At 48.7% G+C, this 15,104-nt stretch overlaps 1 protein-coding gene across 2 annotated transcripts; it reads left to right on the plus strand.

Annotated features, from left to right (window-relative positions):
* The first annotated feature begins 7,745 nt into the window (after nucleotides 1-7,745).
* LOC124704002 lies at nucleotides 7,746-11,526 on the plus strand. Of its 2 annotated transcripts, none has more exons than XM_047236233.1 (9): nucleotides 7,746-8,165; nucleotides 8,414-8,655; nucleotides 8,746-8,868; nucleotides 9,161-9,277; nucleotides 9,373-9,555; nucleotides 9,651-9,792; nucleotides 9,952-10,117; nucleotides 10,231-10,287; nucleotides 10,970-11,526. In XM_047236233.1, the coding sequence occupies exons 1-8, from the start codon at nucleotides 7,829-7,831 to the stop codon at nucleotides 10,247-10,249; spliced, it is 1,329 nt and encodes a 442-aa protein (XP_047092189.1). In that variant the 5' UTR covers nucleotides 7,746-7,828; the 3' UTR covers nucleotides 10,250-10,287; nucleotides 10,970-11,526. The 2 variants fall into 2 exon arrangements, 1 of the variants encoding a protein (XP_047092189.1); XR_007003445.1 differs by having other exon boundaries at nucleotides 7,747-8,165; nucleotides 10,231-10,390.
* Nucleotides 11,527-15,104: the final 3,578 nt, after the last annotated feature.

A 15,104-nucleotide genomic window follows, 5' to 3' on the forward strand; every position in this document is an offset into this window, starting at 1 on the left:
GTCCGTGTGGAGAAAGGGAAGATATGCTCGGAAAAAGTGACGTGCCGAGAGATGTGGACGCGGCCGCAGACGAGATCCGGGCAGCGATAACCCTTGTGTTCATCGAGTATCCTAGAAAGACACAGGGAATGGAGCGAGGTGATAGTTTGTTGGTGGAGATGGCGGCAGTGTTTGGAAAACAAAGACAGCCAAAGACACGAAGTTCAGAGTAGTTGGGATGACTAAGATAAAGAGAGTAGAATGGTGTAGAGTTTGTATTGGACTTGTGAGGCCGGATGTTAAGTAAGTAGGTGGCTGTGCGTAAGGCTTCGGCCCAGAATTTTGGTGGCATTGAGGAGTGGATTAAAAGGGTGCGAATGATGTCGTTTATTGTGCGAAGCGAGCGTTCTGCCTTGCCGTTTTGAGGTGAAGTGTATGGGCATGAAAATCGGAGAAGAATGCCATGTTGAAGAAAGAAGTTTCGGTTTTGAAAGTTATCAAATTCTTTGCCGTTGTCACATTGGATAAATTTAATGGAAAGAAAGAAGTGTGTGGCGACATATTTTTGAAAGTTTAGGAAAATGGTGTGTACGTCTGATTTGTTGCGTAAAGGAAAAGTCCAGACAAAGTGTGTGAAGTCGTCTAGAACGACTAGATAATATTTAAAGCCGGAGACACTAGTATGGGGAGATGTCCATAAATCGCAAGTGCAAAAGTTCAAAAGGAAAGGTACTAACAGTAGTAGAGGAACTAAAGGGCAAGCGAACATGTTTTCCTTGCTGACAAGAGGGACACATGGAGGTATTATGACTATCCTTATTACAATTTATTGAAAATTCGCTAAGTATAGAAGACAAGGTAGCGTGGTGGGGGTGGCCGAGACGGTGATGCCAGAGGTCGACGGACGCCGCCATGGAGGTGGGTGGGTCGTGGGTGGCGGCGCCATGGAGAGTGTAGAGGTCGCCGGAGCTATTGAACCGAGCGATCTCCGCTTTGGTCCGGTAGTCCTTCACGGATAAACCAAACGGATCAAATTCCATAGAAACAAGATTGTCACGGGTGAACCGACGAACGGAAATTAAGTTTTTGATTAGCGCGGGTGCAATAAGGACATCACGTAGGAGGAGTTGTTTGGTGGGTGTAGGTATGGTGGTTTGGCCGGTGCAATATATAGGTATAGTAGTGCCGTTTCCTAGGACTATGGATGAAAGTGGTGTGGTGGAAAAATTTGACAGAGATATTACTAGAAGCGGACATGTGACTAAAAGCACCGGAATCGAAAATCCAGTCCATACCTGAGTTTCCCCGGGCAGCGAAGTTGTTCATGGCCTGCAAGAACGCAGATTGGTCCCAGCTCGGTGAAGGAGCGGAGGTCGGTTGATGCAGCGGGGCAGCTTGGAGCGAGCGGCATGAGGACAGGCGAAGGCCGAAACATCCGGGGGTGCTGATATGGCATGTATGGCATCCCCCGTCGTAGTAGGCCGGGGTGGCGTGGTAGGCGTTCGGCGGGGCGCGCTGGCCGAGGAGTCCAGGGGAACCGGTGTGGGGGCGAAGACCCGGCGCCCGAGCACCCGTGTAGGCCGGAGGAGCGCCGATCGGAGAGGGGGCCGCCCGGGGCATGGACCAAGCCTGAACCATGCCGGTCCGTGGATCATGAGGAGGGCGCCGAGGTAGGCGGCGCGGCGAGTGCCGGCGCAGGCGTCGGTACCGCCGGTGGTGGGCGCCAAGCGGGAGGAGCGGCAGGTGGCCGGCGCGGGCGTCGAGGCGGCCGGAGGAGTGGCAGATCGCGGCGGCCGCACATCGGATTCTTGCCCTTGTAGTTGGGGCTGGGACGCCGCCCAGGGAGGAGGCTGCCCGGCCGAGGCCGGAAACGGTACCGGGGTCCCGCCGCGGCGCGTGGGCTGGCTCGTCGGGCCTGCCGGTGCAGGAGTAGGCAGCGAGGGCGGCCGGGTGGAGGCGGCGAAGACGTGAGGCCGCGCCTCCCGCCGTGTGAGGTCATCATCGGCGTTCGCGCAGCGGGGACCGGATCTCCTTGAAGGAAGGGCGAGGCTGCATGAAGGGAATCATGGCCGCTTGAGTCTTGAACCGGTCGCCGAGCCCTTGGAGAAGGATGTTGATAAGCCGGCGATCGGGCATAGGATCGCCTAGTTCGCGGAGCTCATCCGCCATCGTCCGGATGCGCCGACGGTAGACGCCGAGCGAGGAGTCCCCCGAGGGGTGTTGCGGATCGCGGAGTGGAGGTTGTTGATCCGGGCGTCGCCGTTGTCCCGGAAGAGCCGGCGCAGGGACGCCCGCAGGGCGGCGGCGGTGGCGGCCTCACGGAAAACGAGATTGAAAATCTCCGTGGACACGCGTGTGTAGATCCATTGGATGATGGCGAGATCATCCGTGATCCAGGCGAGCGTCGTCGGGACGAGGGCGGCGTCGGCGGCGATGTGATGACGGAGGTTGCGGCGCCCGAGGTGAACCTCAAAGAGGTGGCGCCAATGGTAGTAGTTGTGTTGGGCAAGATCTAAAGTAATAGGTATGAAGGGGGTGACATCGGCTATGGTGTCTGTGTAGGAGAGAGGAGTAGCCGTGGGATGGGTAGAAGAGGCCGAGGCCTCGGCGGCGGCGGCGGCCTTGGCTTGCCGGGTCGAAGTAACCGAGCGGCGGCGGCGGCGGCGGCTTAGGCGGCGGCGCCATAGGTCAGGATCGATTAGTCTGATACCATGTAAGATTGTATTATGTCTCACAATTGATACAAAACTGTTTGGGGTACAAGGGATATAAATAGTAGAGCCAACCGACTAAGCCTAAAACCCTAGCTTGCGTTACAAGTCTAACTTAACCGAAACATATAATCTAACACCTTTGTTATTGAGGAAAGTAGACAACTGATCATCATAATCCATCAATCTCGAAAGCCCATCCTGGTGAGCACCTAGAGCAAAAAAAAGGTGCTCACTATGATGGGCTTTGGAGAGATATGGATTATGTTGATCAGTTGTCTACTTTTCTCAACAACAAATGTACTTGACCACATCATCAATGGGAGAGGACTAAGGGAAGTGGACCCCTCCCCCTTTCTTTTCGTGAAAGTAATGGCAATGCTGAACAATACACTAGTAGGAAAAGGCTCATTAGTGGCGCACCAAAAAGCTATTCTGTGGCGCATGGGCGGTGCGCCACAGAATTCTCGCCACAAAAATAAGAATTCTGTGGCGCACCTGCCCATGCGCCACAGAAAGTCTTATTTCTGTGGCGCATCGGCGGGTGATGCGCCACAAAAAGAGAAAGTCTTATTTCTGTGGCGCACCGGCGGGTGGTGCGCCACAGGATTTTTTTTGAATTTTTTTTTAAATGGCGGCCAGATCTAGATCTAGATTTGGGGCCGCCTTTTTTTTTGAAATTTTTCTGGAAGGTCGCCGGAGGTGGGTGGTTGGATGGATGGAGGAGGAGGTCGGCCGGAGGAGGTGGTGGTGGAGTAGGAGGAGGAGGTGATGGTAGGTGGTGGTGGTGGTGGAGGAGGAGGAGGTGGTGGTGGTGGTGGTGGAGGAGGAGGAGAGGTGGTCGTCGGAGGAGGTGGAGAAGGTGGTGGTGGTCGCCGGAGGAGGATAAGGTGGTGGTCGCCGGAGGAGGAGGTGGTCGCCGGAGGAGGAGGTGGTCGCCGGAGGAGGAGGAGAAGGTGGTGGTCGCCGCCGGAGGAGGTCGGAGGAGGTGGTCGCCGGAGTAGGAGGAGAAGGAGGCCGACCGAAGAAGGAGGAGGTGGTGGTGGTGGTGGTGGTGGTGGAGGTGGAGGAGAGGAGAGGGAGGAGGAGGAGAAGTTTGTATCTAAGGAGGAGAAGTGAGGAGAAGTGAGAAGAAGTGGAGGAGAAGTGAGGAGAAGTGGAGGACGGCGGCAGAAAATTCAAATTTCGGGGCTTAATTCTGTGGCGCATCGCGCATGGGCACTTGGTGCGCCACAGATTTTTTTTTTCAAATTTTCTATTTTGCAGCAAAAAATATTTATTTTGCCGTAACTTTTTACTCTTTTCGAATTTGGGGATTCAAAAAATTGTCCAACCGGGCAAGCCCGGGTGAATTCGGATGTAGAATTTTCGTGGGAACATTTTGATATTTTTTTTTTTGAGTTCGTATGCAACCAGAAATCCAGTTTGATGATTTTGCCACACAATTTTGTAAAAAAAGTCGAAATTCATTTTTCTTAATTTTTAGTGGTGCTAGATGACATAATACATGGGCACCTCGAAGAATTTTATTTTTTGAATTTTCTATCTATTTTTTTTACAGAGGTCAAAAAGGCGATCCACGGGGGACGGGGGAGGGGGGGAGGGGTGGTGGAGTTGCGTGGGGAGCAAAAAACTCTTCTGCTGCGCATGGAGCTCATGTGCGCCACAAAAATGTGTAGTTTTTGTGGCGCACCATCTCACGTGCGCCACAGAAAGCCATAATTCTATGGCGCACCAGGACCCGTGCGCCACAGAATACCTTATTTATGTGATGCACCGAGACCACTGCGCCACATAATTAGCGAAACTAATGATTGAGGGTGGCAGGGTGTTGGCCCCACCTTATTTCTGTGGCGCATGGATCTGAGGTGCGCCACAAAAATAAGCTATTTTTGTGGCGCACCATGCCAGGTGCGCCACGGAAACTGTTACTGTGGCGCATATGTTGCTAGTGCGTCACAGAAATAAAATCTCATCTATAAGAGTTTTCCTACTAGTGATATGGTGACGAAGGCAACACATGAGGGGATATATTCATGCGTGGAGGTCAGAGGGCTACATCGGCTTATTTCTATCTGGTTGGATGTGGCGGCATGTGGCGATGTGGTGGAGGACTTTGGGTAAGTATTCAGTATGCGCATAATCTCTCTAAGTGCGTGGCACATCTCATCCACTACGTACGAGACTAAACATAGTGCCTTGGTGTATCAAGGATTGCAATGCTCCATCAGTACTTTTCCGTGCACATACCTTGGGCTATCGCTGGGTCTAAGAAAGCCAACATCTGCTCAACTATAGGGCTGGTGGATGGCGTCGTGAATAGACTAACTGTGTGCGAAGCTTTTTTTTTTTTTTGAGGAACACTGCGTATATTCATATGTGAAAAACCAGTACAGATACAGGTACAAGAACACACGCAGCCGGACCCAGGGCAAAACCACCAAAACAGAGCGCAACAGCACCGCCGCCACCGTCGCCGGAGACGAAGAAGCTGGACCGTCCGCTTTCCAAACCCAGAGAGCACCTCCATACTTTTAGACGGCCGCAGAAGCTGTCCGCCTTGCCGAGACGGAACCGAAGACGCTGATCGAGCTCGGCCAGTACCCTCCACACACAACCCAACCTCTTCCCTGCGCTGGTCATCGAAGCCGCCCGGGAGAAACTTCTGTACAGGCGGTAGCGCCGGCCGGCGACACCAACCAGCAGGCCACCGCACCCCCAGAACCTCCGCAGCAAGACCAGAAGCCACCTTGCCGTGACGAAGACGAGGCCGAGGGACAAAAGCTCAAGGGGATGGCCTCCACCTTCGCCGCGAAGACCACGCCCGGAGCACCATCTCCCACCAGATCGACGGATCTGGGGGCACCCACCGCCGGAAGCTTCACGGCTCCGCCAGCCATGGCTTCGCCGTAGTGGGGAAGAAACTCCGGCCACCTTATTCCACAACGCCGCCGCCACCACCACTCTGCCGGCGCCGAAGGGGAGCCTTACCCTACTATCTACAAGCCTTAGGCACAAATCGACGGCCCCTCCACCCTCCCACCGCCACAAGGGCAGCCGGAAAGGGAGGCGCCCGGCGATTTGGCCGTCGGCGGAGCAAGGGATCTCAGCACCCTTCCTTTCGCCTCTCTTTGGGTACTGTTCACGAGAGGGGAAAGTTGGAAACGGAGGCCCGATGGAACCTGGAGGAAGGAGTGCGCACTAACTGTGTGCGAAGCTAATAGTGCAGGCAGGACAACGTTGGTGAGATCAACACTTTCTGCCATTCCTATTCACTCCATGCTCTCGTTGGATCTACCCATTAAGACATTGGAAGACTTCCTTGCAATATGTCATCAGTCATTCTTGTGGAAGCGTAGGGAGGCCATCAAGGGAAGCCTCTTTTTAGTGGCATGGGAAAAAGTGACATCGCCCAAGGAAAATGGAGGTATTGCCATCCCCAACCTCAAGCTCTTGAATTTGGCAAAACAATATTGGTGTGGTTACAGAAGACGGACCTGACCAAGCCACCGTCCATCTTGAATATCCAAATCATGCGCATGACAAATTGCCATCTTCGAAGCAACCATGTACACATGGCTGGCAAGGGCGGCAAGGCGTTGTTCTAGGTAGACGACTGGATCCATGGTAGAAGGATCAAGGATTTTGCCCGGAACCTCTTGGCGGATGGGCCCAAGAGAATTCTTCCTTCCACGGGCTACGAGGTGGTGTGTGCTTGCGGGTCTATGGCACAAACCTCAATGCTAAGGTGCTGCGAGAGTTCTTCCTTCCACGGGACTAGTTGCCTACCATCCATCTCAAAGAGGGAAGCGAGGACACCATGGTATGGAGCTGGTAACTCGACGGATGATACTCACCGCGTTTGGCTTATAAGGACTTCTTAACTGCGACCACCATGGCGGAGGGTGTGGGCCATATTAGGAAGTCTTGCACGCCAAAAGGATCTGGATTCTTAGCACGATGAAGGATTCTTCACTCCGCTCCACTCCCCCTCTATGACCAACTACCGAAGTTGTTGCAACACGTCGTTCTAGGTTGCGTGGTTTCTTGTGATGTACAGGCTCACATAGTTGCTTTTGTGTGGTAAGCCTGATTGGCTATGAGGAGTCAACACCCCTTTGATGGAGTGATAGGTGGACAAGATGATGGATTGAGGAGAGTGATAAGACTTATGTGCATTTGGAAGCATCGAAACCATGTGATTTTCAATGCGGAAAGACCGGAACGATCATCCAAATGATTCGGGTGGACTATGAGGTATGGAAGAGGCATGGCCTATTTCGAGGTGAGGTGTTTGGTTTTCCCGCTGCTGATTTCGGCTTGGTTGTTAGAGGGAGAACAAGCTTGAGAGAGGGAAGTTGCCCTCCTTTTTTTTACATTTTGATAACAAGAATATATTAATATCAAGATGGTACCGAATACACCTAGACTCTGAAAAAACTCAGCATATGTAGTAAGTCTAAATATCAAGGATGCACGTAACTGAAAAAATAATAATAATAAAAGAAAACAAAGATCTAGTTGTAGCAATCAGGGTAGTGGCAACAGCACCACCAATGATGGTGACACCTATACTTCAAAAAACGTAGATACAACCATTTTAGTATCAAATAATACGTATTGGAGGGAGTACTATGTTACGAGATAAACCTTTCTAAGATGTATTTTATAAGAAAAATGGTAAAACATGTGTACTAAGAACATCTGAGATGAGAATCACACAGAATCACATGCTCAGTTCCTAGACACCTGTCCCGAATTCCATGGTCTACCAACAGCGACCGAGCTCGTCGGAAACGAGCAGACCATTCAACTCTTTCCGTCCTGGCGTTTTACCTTCAAAACACATGCCTGAAAACGCTGAAAAACTGCATGATTTTCCCCGCTCCCCACCGGCGGGCCGCCACCACCACCCAACCCCACCGCGGGCGACCAGCTCCACAGAAAATAATGGATCTCCGTCGTTTTTCCTCGCTCCATTCCCCGCTCTCTCCCCCCCTCCCAGATTCACCGTCTAGTACCCACGAGTTGCACACTCTCCTCCCTTCCCGGCGAAGTGGAGAAAGTTCCCGAAAAACTACAAGTAGAACTATTACCAGCTCGCTGACAGCAGGTACAGCTGCAGTGGTTGCGGTGGCATGGCTTCCTCCATCGCGTCCGCGTCGTGCGCACTGACCTTGCATCCCAGGGTCGCCACGGTGGTTGCAGCTGCGGCGGTGGCAGGCCCCTCCTGCTGCCGCGTGCTGCTCGCCGTTGCGCCTCCCCGCTCGGCCTGGTCGATGCGCCGGGTGGGGATTCTCGCGCCGCTCCGGTGCTCAGCGCTTGAGGACCCCGGTGCTGGTAGTGAGGAAGGCAAGAAGGAGAAGGGAAGCGTGAGAAAGCAAGCGCGCGGGAGGCCGGTGTGGAGGCGGATCCTGTTCGCCTCCAAGAAGACGCGCAGCATCATGATCCTCAACGCCCTCACCGTCATCTATGGTATGCATACCTTCTCATCTCTCCAATTTGTGCATACATGCTCAGGAGTCAGGATAGCCAAAATGTTAATGAGGTTCCTCATGAAGTCATGAATGAGCATTAGCAACAATGACCCATTATTTAGCACATCGCAGAAGTATGTCCCATTATTTAGTAGTGCAAACTTGTAGGACAACTCTTAATTATCAACAAGTCAGGATCGATCAGTGTTTGACAACTTATTTTTTTCTGTTCCCATTTTTGTGCAGCAAGTGACATTCCAGTTCTGAAAGAGGTTGAAGCCCTCACAGAACCTGCAGTTTTCAACATGGTGCGCTTCGTTGTTGCAGCCATCCCCTTCGTACCATTCATGATACGCGCATTTGGAGATCGCCGTATACGAAATGGAGGATTAGAGCTAGGAGTTTGGATTAGCTTGGCGTACCTTGCTCAAGCAATTGGGTTGATCACATCTGATGCTGGACGAGCATCCTTCATTATGGCCTTCACGGTATGTTTGCTTGCAGAATTTTTGTCTGTAACTATGGACTTGATTGAATTGGAAAATGCAGTGGTAATATCCGAAGAGTTCTATGAACAGGTGATAGTTGTGCCTTTGATTGATGGCATATTTGGAGCCTCTATCCCCAAGCTGACTTGGTTCGGGGCCATAGTATCAATTATCGGGGTTGGCCTGCTAGAGTGTGGTGGCTCTCCTCCTTGTGTAAGTACTCAGTAGCATCAGTCGTGCTATTTTTGTACCAGCACTTGTTAGTTTATTCAGTTGTTGTCGTAATGGAATTCAGAAACTACAACACTTCAAAGTCCTGTTGTTATGTTATAAACAACAGTGATGCTCTGAATAAATATGATTACAATAACAATGACCAGCCACTTAAAAAAATTCCATCGTTTGGTTCAAATAAAATCAAGCCCGTCTTTTCAGTGATTTGGATATAACCATGTGTCTTCACAAAGAGCTGAATTCTGATTGTGCCTTCTTGTTGTTTCCAAAGGTTGGTGACGTGCTGAACTTCTTCAGTGCGGTGTTTTTTGGGATCCATATGCTTAGAACGGAGCAAATATCAAGAAGTACAGACAAGAAAAAGTTCATGTCTCTTCTTAGCTTTGAGGTTCATAAGTGTACCTGGAGTCTCCGATATTCACTGTACTGCTCTTATCACCTTAGCAACTATGGGAACCATCTCACTGACCATCTATCATTCAGGTCCTTGTTGTGGCTTTCACCTCGATACTCTGGTTTTTGTTCAAAGATGGTTTTGTTGAAGTCCAAGATTCCAGCTTTGAATCATGGACCTTTGGTATGCTTTGGGATTCAGCAGCTTCTTTTCCATGGATACCGGCATTGTACACCGGAGTCCTTTCTACAGGGTTATGCATGTGGGCAGAGGTTAGCCTACTTCTTAGAGCCTTTTAGTAGTATTATGAATATTTACTGAAGACTTTCTTCATTTGCGAGACCTTCTCTTTTATGTCTCTGCACAGATGGTAGCGATGGCCCATGTTTCAGCAACAGAAACTGCGATTGTTTATGGGCTAGAACCAGTATGGGGAGCTGCCTTTGCTTGGTTCCTCTTAGGTGAAAGATGGGACAATGCTGCATGGATTGGAGCTGCACTTGTACTATGTAAGCTTATGAATTATGATGCTTCTTTCCGCTTTGTTCTTGGCTTTTACAGTTGCATTTTCATACTCAGATAGGAAATACATTGATAAATGTTCGTGTTAACCGATCACCTTGAGATCTTCAAGCTAATTGAGTATATGCTGCCGTCCTCTTCATCAGGTGGAAGCCTAACTGTGCAGCTATTTGGGTCAGCTCCTGAAAAGTCCAAGAAAGTAGAACCACGCAACAGGAATGCATTGGAAACCACACTGAAACAGCAGGACCGCTTCTCCCTATCTGCCATCCCTGTCGATTCCAGGAAGAACATAGGGAGCCAATTAGAGAGGTAACTCGTGTCTCATAACTGAAAATTGCTTCACCATTTATCCATTTCTGTCTGTTCTTTCTGTGATAACCATTTTTTTACTTTACTTATGTTCTTCTTTTTCTGTAAAATAGGAAGGATAAAACATTGTAGCCCAACGTCAAGGCTGTGACTTATCCTCTGAAGACAAGGTCAGAGTCACAACTATATAAGCCAAACCAAGTGTCCTTATATTCTCCTAGCACATGTTGCTTGGTTCATCAAATACAGCTGGCTATTCCCCTGATCCCGGAGGTGAGCTTCCTTTTAGGGCATAAACTGGACTAACTAACTACTGATAGTCTAGGGATAAGCTAATGCCCCCTTACATATTAGAATGTGGCATTACTGGCTGGAAACTCCAAATCGGAGGTTTACCCTGTACATGGTCGGCTGCATGCCTGCATGACAATGTGAAGTGGGATTTTGACCAATTGTAAATGGGATGTTCACCGTACCATGGGGTAGATTCCTTGTAAATATATTTTGTAGCTAGATGATTATATTTAATGTATTACACATAGCTGCCGTTATTTTCAAGTTTATAAGCCTATTGGCCTAGTGCTATGCGCTTGTATAAACCATGTAAATCTTTGCTTTTGACATTGACATGCGGTCTGCTGCTATCCTTGTGTAATTATATGGTGACGCTGTTATGCAAAATATAGTAGGCGATTCAATTTAAATGTATTAAACAGTTGTCGTTGTTGCCAATTAGCGAGGTAACTTGTGTCTCATCACTATCAAGTGCTTCACTATTTATTAATTTCTTGCTGTTCTTTCGTGTCGTCATAACCATTCTTTACTTATGTTCTTTTTTTTTCTGTAAAATAGGAAGGGTAAAACATTGTAGCCCAACGTCAAGGCTGTAACGTATCCTCTGAAGACAAGGTCACGATCACAACTGTATATAAGCCAAACCAAGTGTCATTATATTCTTCTAGCACATGGTTTCTTGGCTCATCAAATACAGCTTTGCTATTCCCATGATCTCGGAGGTGAGTTTCCTTTTAGGCCGTCAACTGTCCTAATTAACTAGTAACTAAGGATAAGATAATGCCACTGTACATATTAGAAACTGTGGCATTACTGGCTGGAAACAAGAGATCGGAGGTTTACCCTGTACATGGTCGGCTGCATGCCGGTGTGAAGTGGGAATTTGACAGCTTGTAAATGGGATGTTCACCGTACCATTGGATAGATTCCTTGTAAATATATTATGTAGCTAGATGATCATATGTAAATGCATTGCACATAGCTGCCCTTATTGTCAAGTTTATAAGCCTGTTGGCCGAGCGCTAGCCACTTACCATGTAAATCTTAGCCTTGGATAAATGTAGTTGATACTGTTATACAAAATATAGTTGATGATTCATTGCAAATGTATTAAACATAGTTCTGCTATTCCCAACTTTATATGTCTGTTAGCGAGTGCTATGTGCTTGTTTAAACCACCATGTAAACCGAATGTTGGCTGACAGTCGGTCCACTGTTATGAATCCTTTTGTGATCATATATAGCGCTGACAGGATTAGAGGTTACATTTACCGGACTTTGGTTTGTGGAAAACATCGTTTTTTAAGAAAAAAGATTATGATTTCATCGTACATCAGATGCATATACTTGGCATTTGGCTCTTTTCCTTTCTATAAAGCTGGTATGAAATGCTTTTGCAGTCGCAAAAAATGCAGTTTTTTTTTACCTGGGCAAAAAATGCAGTTGTTCCACCCCTTTGGGACATCTGATAAAATTGGACCGATACACAAAATGCATTTCTTCAGAATTGACCAACTGTCAGTCTGTCACATTTACATTTTGAGATTTTCTCCTCTTTTTTTGTTTCTGTTTTGTTGAGGTGAGATTTTTCCTATTTGGGGACTTGTCCAACGTAGGCCTGGTGGATGGAATGGGTTCCATTGGGCCAAGTTACCGAGTCAATACCGTAGTGGAAGTATCCTGGATCAGGTCCATAAGATATGGGCTACACACGGCTTAGGAAACATACTACAAGTCTACAGCAGTGGAGTTATTACATACGAGCCAATCTGACCCAGCCCAGATCCACAAACAGGCCAAATAGGCTGTTTAGGAGCATTTCCTTCTCTCTTGTAGTGGATGACGGCTATATTGCTCGCAATCGCTTATTTCATAGCTAGGCTCCCTCGAGAAACAAAAACAAAACAAAAAAACAGAAAAGCTGGATTGTATAGGTTCCATTTCTACATCTCACAACTTGAGTAGACGAGACTTCTGAACTTAATCGCCAGATTAAAGTAACGTTTTCTTAATCAGCAGTTACCGTAAAAAAAAAAAGAGACGCAGGAAGATGCTTCGCAAGTGAGCATGTACATCCGTGAATGAAGAAGTGATTGGTGCCCTTGCCATTCTTCCTAGGAAGCCGCACTGCTGCTTTCAAACCACTTCTACTCCTTTCTTTTTGTGGCTACAGATTTGTTTGTGAAATCACTAGTGTGCAACTTGAGCAGACAAGGAACAGATCCCGTGTGAGAACATGCCGTGTAGTGTGTAAACAAAATCACAGCACCAAAGTTGGAGTTGAAATCCGTGGTGTGGTCCTGGTCTCCTGATCTCTCACTCACTGAGAAAGCTATGCGCGGTCGCCTTGGAGCAAGTTGTGGTCGCAGGAAATTCGGCAGAGATAGAGAGAGAGCTCCTCCAGTTTCAAGGGGCCGGCGCATCCGCCTCCGCATGTGACGCCCGGCCGGCGCATGATTAACAAGACACGGTGGGGGCTCCTCCACTCTGTCAGACTCCGCTGTGGCGCAACTCGGACGATCGACAGACTAATGTTTGTTTGTTACCCCCTCGCAAGTCGCAACTACGGTTTACAGATCGAGATCCACATTTGGGACGAGCAAATCCAGCATGAAGCTGAGCCGTCAGGTATGCGCAACGGGAGAACAGCGATGATGCCTTCCCGTCAGTCCAGCTCCAGCTTCGCCGAGCGACTAATCAAAAGTTCAAAACCCCGTCGCCATCGCCATCCCATCCGTCGGCATCAACCCCGTCTGTAAAACTAACCAGAAATCACACGATTGGTCGTTAGGCAGCGTGAGCGCATGGTGCGGCGAGGGCGACGCGCTCTGCTTTTCCTTCTTTCCGATCGGTCGTTAGGCGAGGACCCCTCTCCCACATGCCTTCTCCTCCCGCCAGGAGCGCGCCCGTCGCCGTCCCCGTCGCCGTCGCCGTCGCGGTGTCGCTGTCGCCGATTCCGTTCCGCCTCCAGAATGCCGTTTCCAGATTTTTCTTCTTCCCTCTCTCTTTTGAGATCGTTCGCTCTGGATGGACACGCCGGAGAGCCGCAGCCAGAACTGGGGTTTTCGGTTTCGCCTTTTCTTCGCGGCGATGCGCGCCGAATCGACAGCGACGCGCCGGGAGCGAGAAATTCGTCCACGGAGACGCCGCGCGGTTAGCCGCTGACCGACGCGCGGCCTCCGCCTGATCGAGGAAAAGCCTAGGGTTGCGGGTGACGCGGACGGCGGTTATCTATCGCGTGGACCGTTTCGCCCTGCCGATCGTTAGCCGTATGGTATGCAGCCACGTGCGCTTTTTTTTTTTTCTCCTCCTACGGTTTTTGCTCTCTGATTTCTTTCGAGTACGTTCTCTGTGCACACGTATGCGCAAATGAAGAAAAAGCTCGCGCACGCACCGCACCTCACACTTATACGCACTTGTTGATCGATCGGGATCAATGATATGGAGACATGTTTACCCATGGGAGGGATTGGATATCCATAAATTATTTTGACTGGGGCTTGGTATATTTGGTAGGAGAGGAGGCAAAGTACACATGGTGAAAATGTTCAAACTCCTGTGAGAAGTGCTATGTCTATTGGAGTACTTGCGACAAACTACTGGAGAGCCAAAGATAAAACAAGAGAGAAGAAGATCGATTCTTGGAGCTGCCCACCTGATGGTTTCCTTAAGATCAATGTCGATGCTGCATATGATCATGATCTAGGCAAGGGAGGTCTGGGAGCTATTGTGAGAGATTCTACCGACAAGTTTGTTGCTGCTAATTGCAAATAGCTACACTTTGTCAGCGATGACATGATGGCAGAGGCTTATGCACTAAGGGAAGGACTCTGTTTAGCACAACACCTTGGCTGTAACAAGTTCATCATACAATCACACAACTTGCAGGTCAGTGATACGATGTTGATAGATGGCTTTTCATAAACGGCGTCCGCAGCAATTTTTGATGATTGTCATCAATGTTGTGAGAATCGTGATTTTGAATCGGATCGAAACCTCTGTGGTAGGATCGCAAAGCGTAGGATCTTAACTTTTAGAATCGTAAAATCTAAGATTCTACTTAGCAGAATCGTTGAATCGTTCCACTGAATTTGGGTCGTAAAGTCGTAGAATCGCGGTAGAATCATGATTCTAAGAGCTATGATTGTCGTATTCTATCATCGGGTTTTAGGAGGATCAAGTTTGAGCATTGTAACAGGGAAGCCAATGAAGTGACGCACGAGCTAGGTAGGTATAGTTTTTTGAATCATCTGAAATTGTTTTTGGGATGATGATCCTCCTAACTTTTTATTTCCGAAACTCATAAACAATGTAAGCTAATTTACATATGAGTAAAGCTCGCCGTATGGTCTTCCCACTACAAGAGATGGGAGATTTGTTGACGAAAACCCTGGTGACAAAAATGCATACCGTCATGGATGTGTCCTTATAGGTGACGAATTCATCTTTCGTCAAGCATTTAAGGTAATGCTTGACGGTATGATTCCTCGTCAAGAAAAATCGTCACCCATTACCCAAGCGGGAAGGGCTTCCATCGTGTCTGTTAATAGGTGACGAAATCAAAGATCGAGGTGACGAAATATTACTAAGTTACTTTATTAAATGTTATTAGTTTTATATATCATGCGTGACCCAGTTGTCGGGAACATATTTAATTAAGTAAAAATTGTGGTTTGGAAGAATCGAACAAGGG

Source organism: Lolium rigidum, chromosome 3 (assembly GCF_022539505.1).
Source record: "Lolium rigidum isolate FL_2022 chromosome 3, APGP_CSIRO_Lrig_0.1, whole genome shotgun sequence".
In the NCBI taxonomy this organism is placed as follows: Eukaryota; Viridiplantae; Streptophyta; class Magnoliopsida; order Poales; family Poaceae; genus Lolium; species Lolium rigidum.

What these genes read in the sequence shown, in the direction of transcription:
- LOC124704002 (XM_047236233.1), top strand. Translation starts at nt 7,829, where the DNA reads ATGGCTTCCTCCATCGCGTCCGCGTCGTGCGCACTGACCTTGCATCCC. An exon ending in TGTCTCTTCTTAGCTTTGAG is followed by an intron (nt 9,278 to 9,372) that starts GTTCATAAGTGT and finishes TCTATCATTCAG; the next exon opens with GTCCTTGTTGTGGCTTTCAC. An exon ending in GGTTATGCATGTGGGCAGAG is followed by an intron (nt 9,556 to 9,650) that starts GTTAGCCTACTT and finishes GTCTCTGCACAG; the next exon opens with ATGGTAGCGATGGCCCATGT.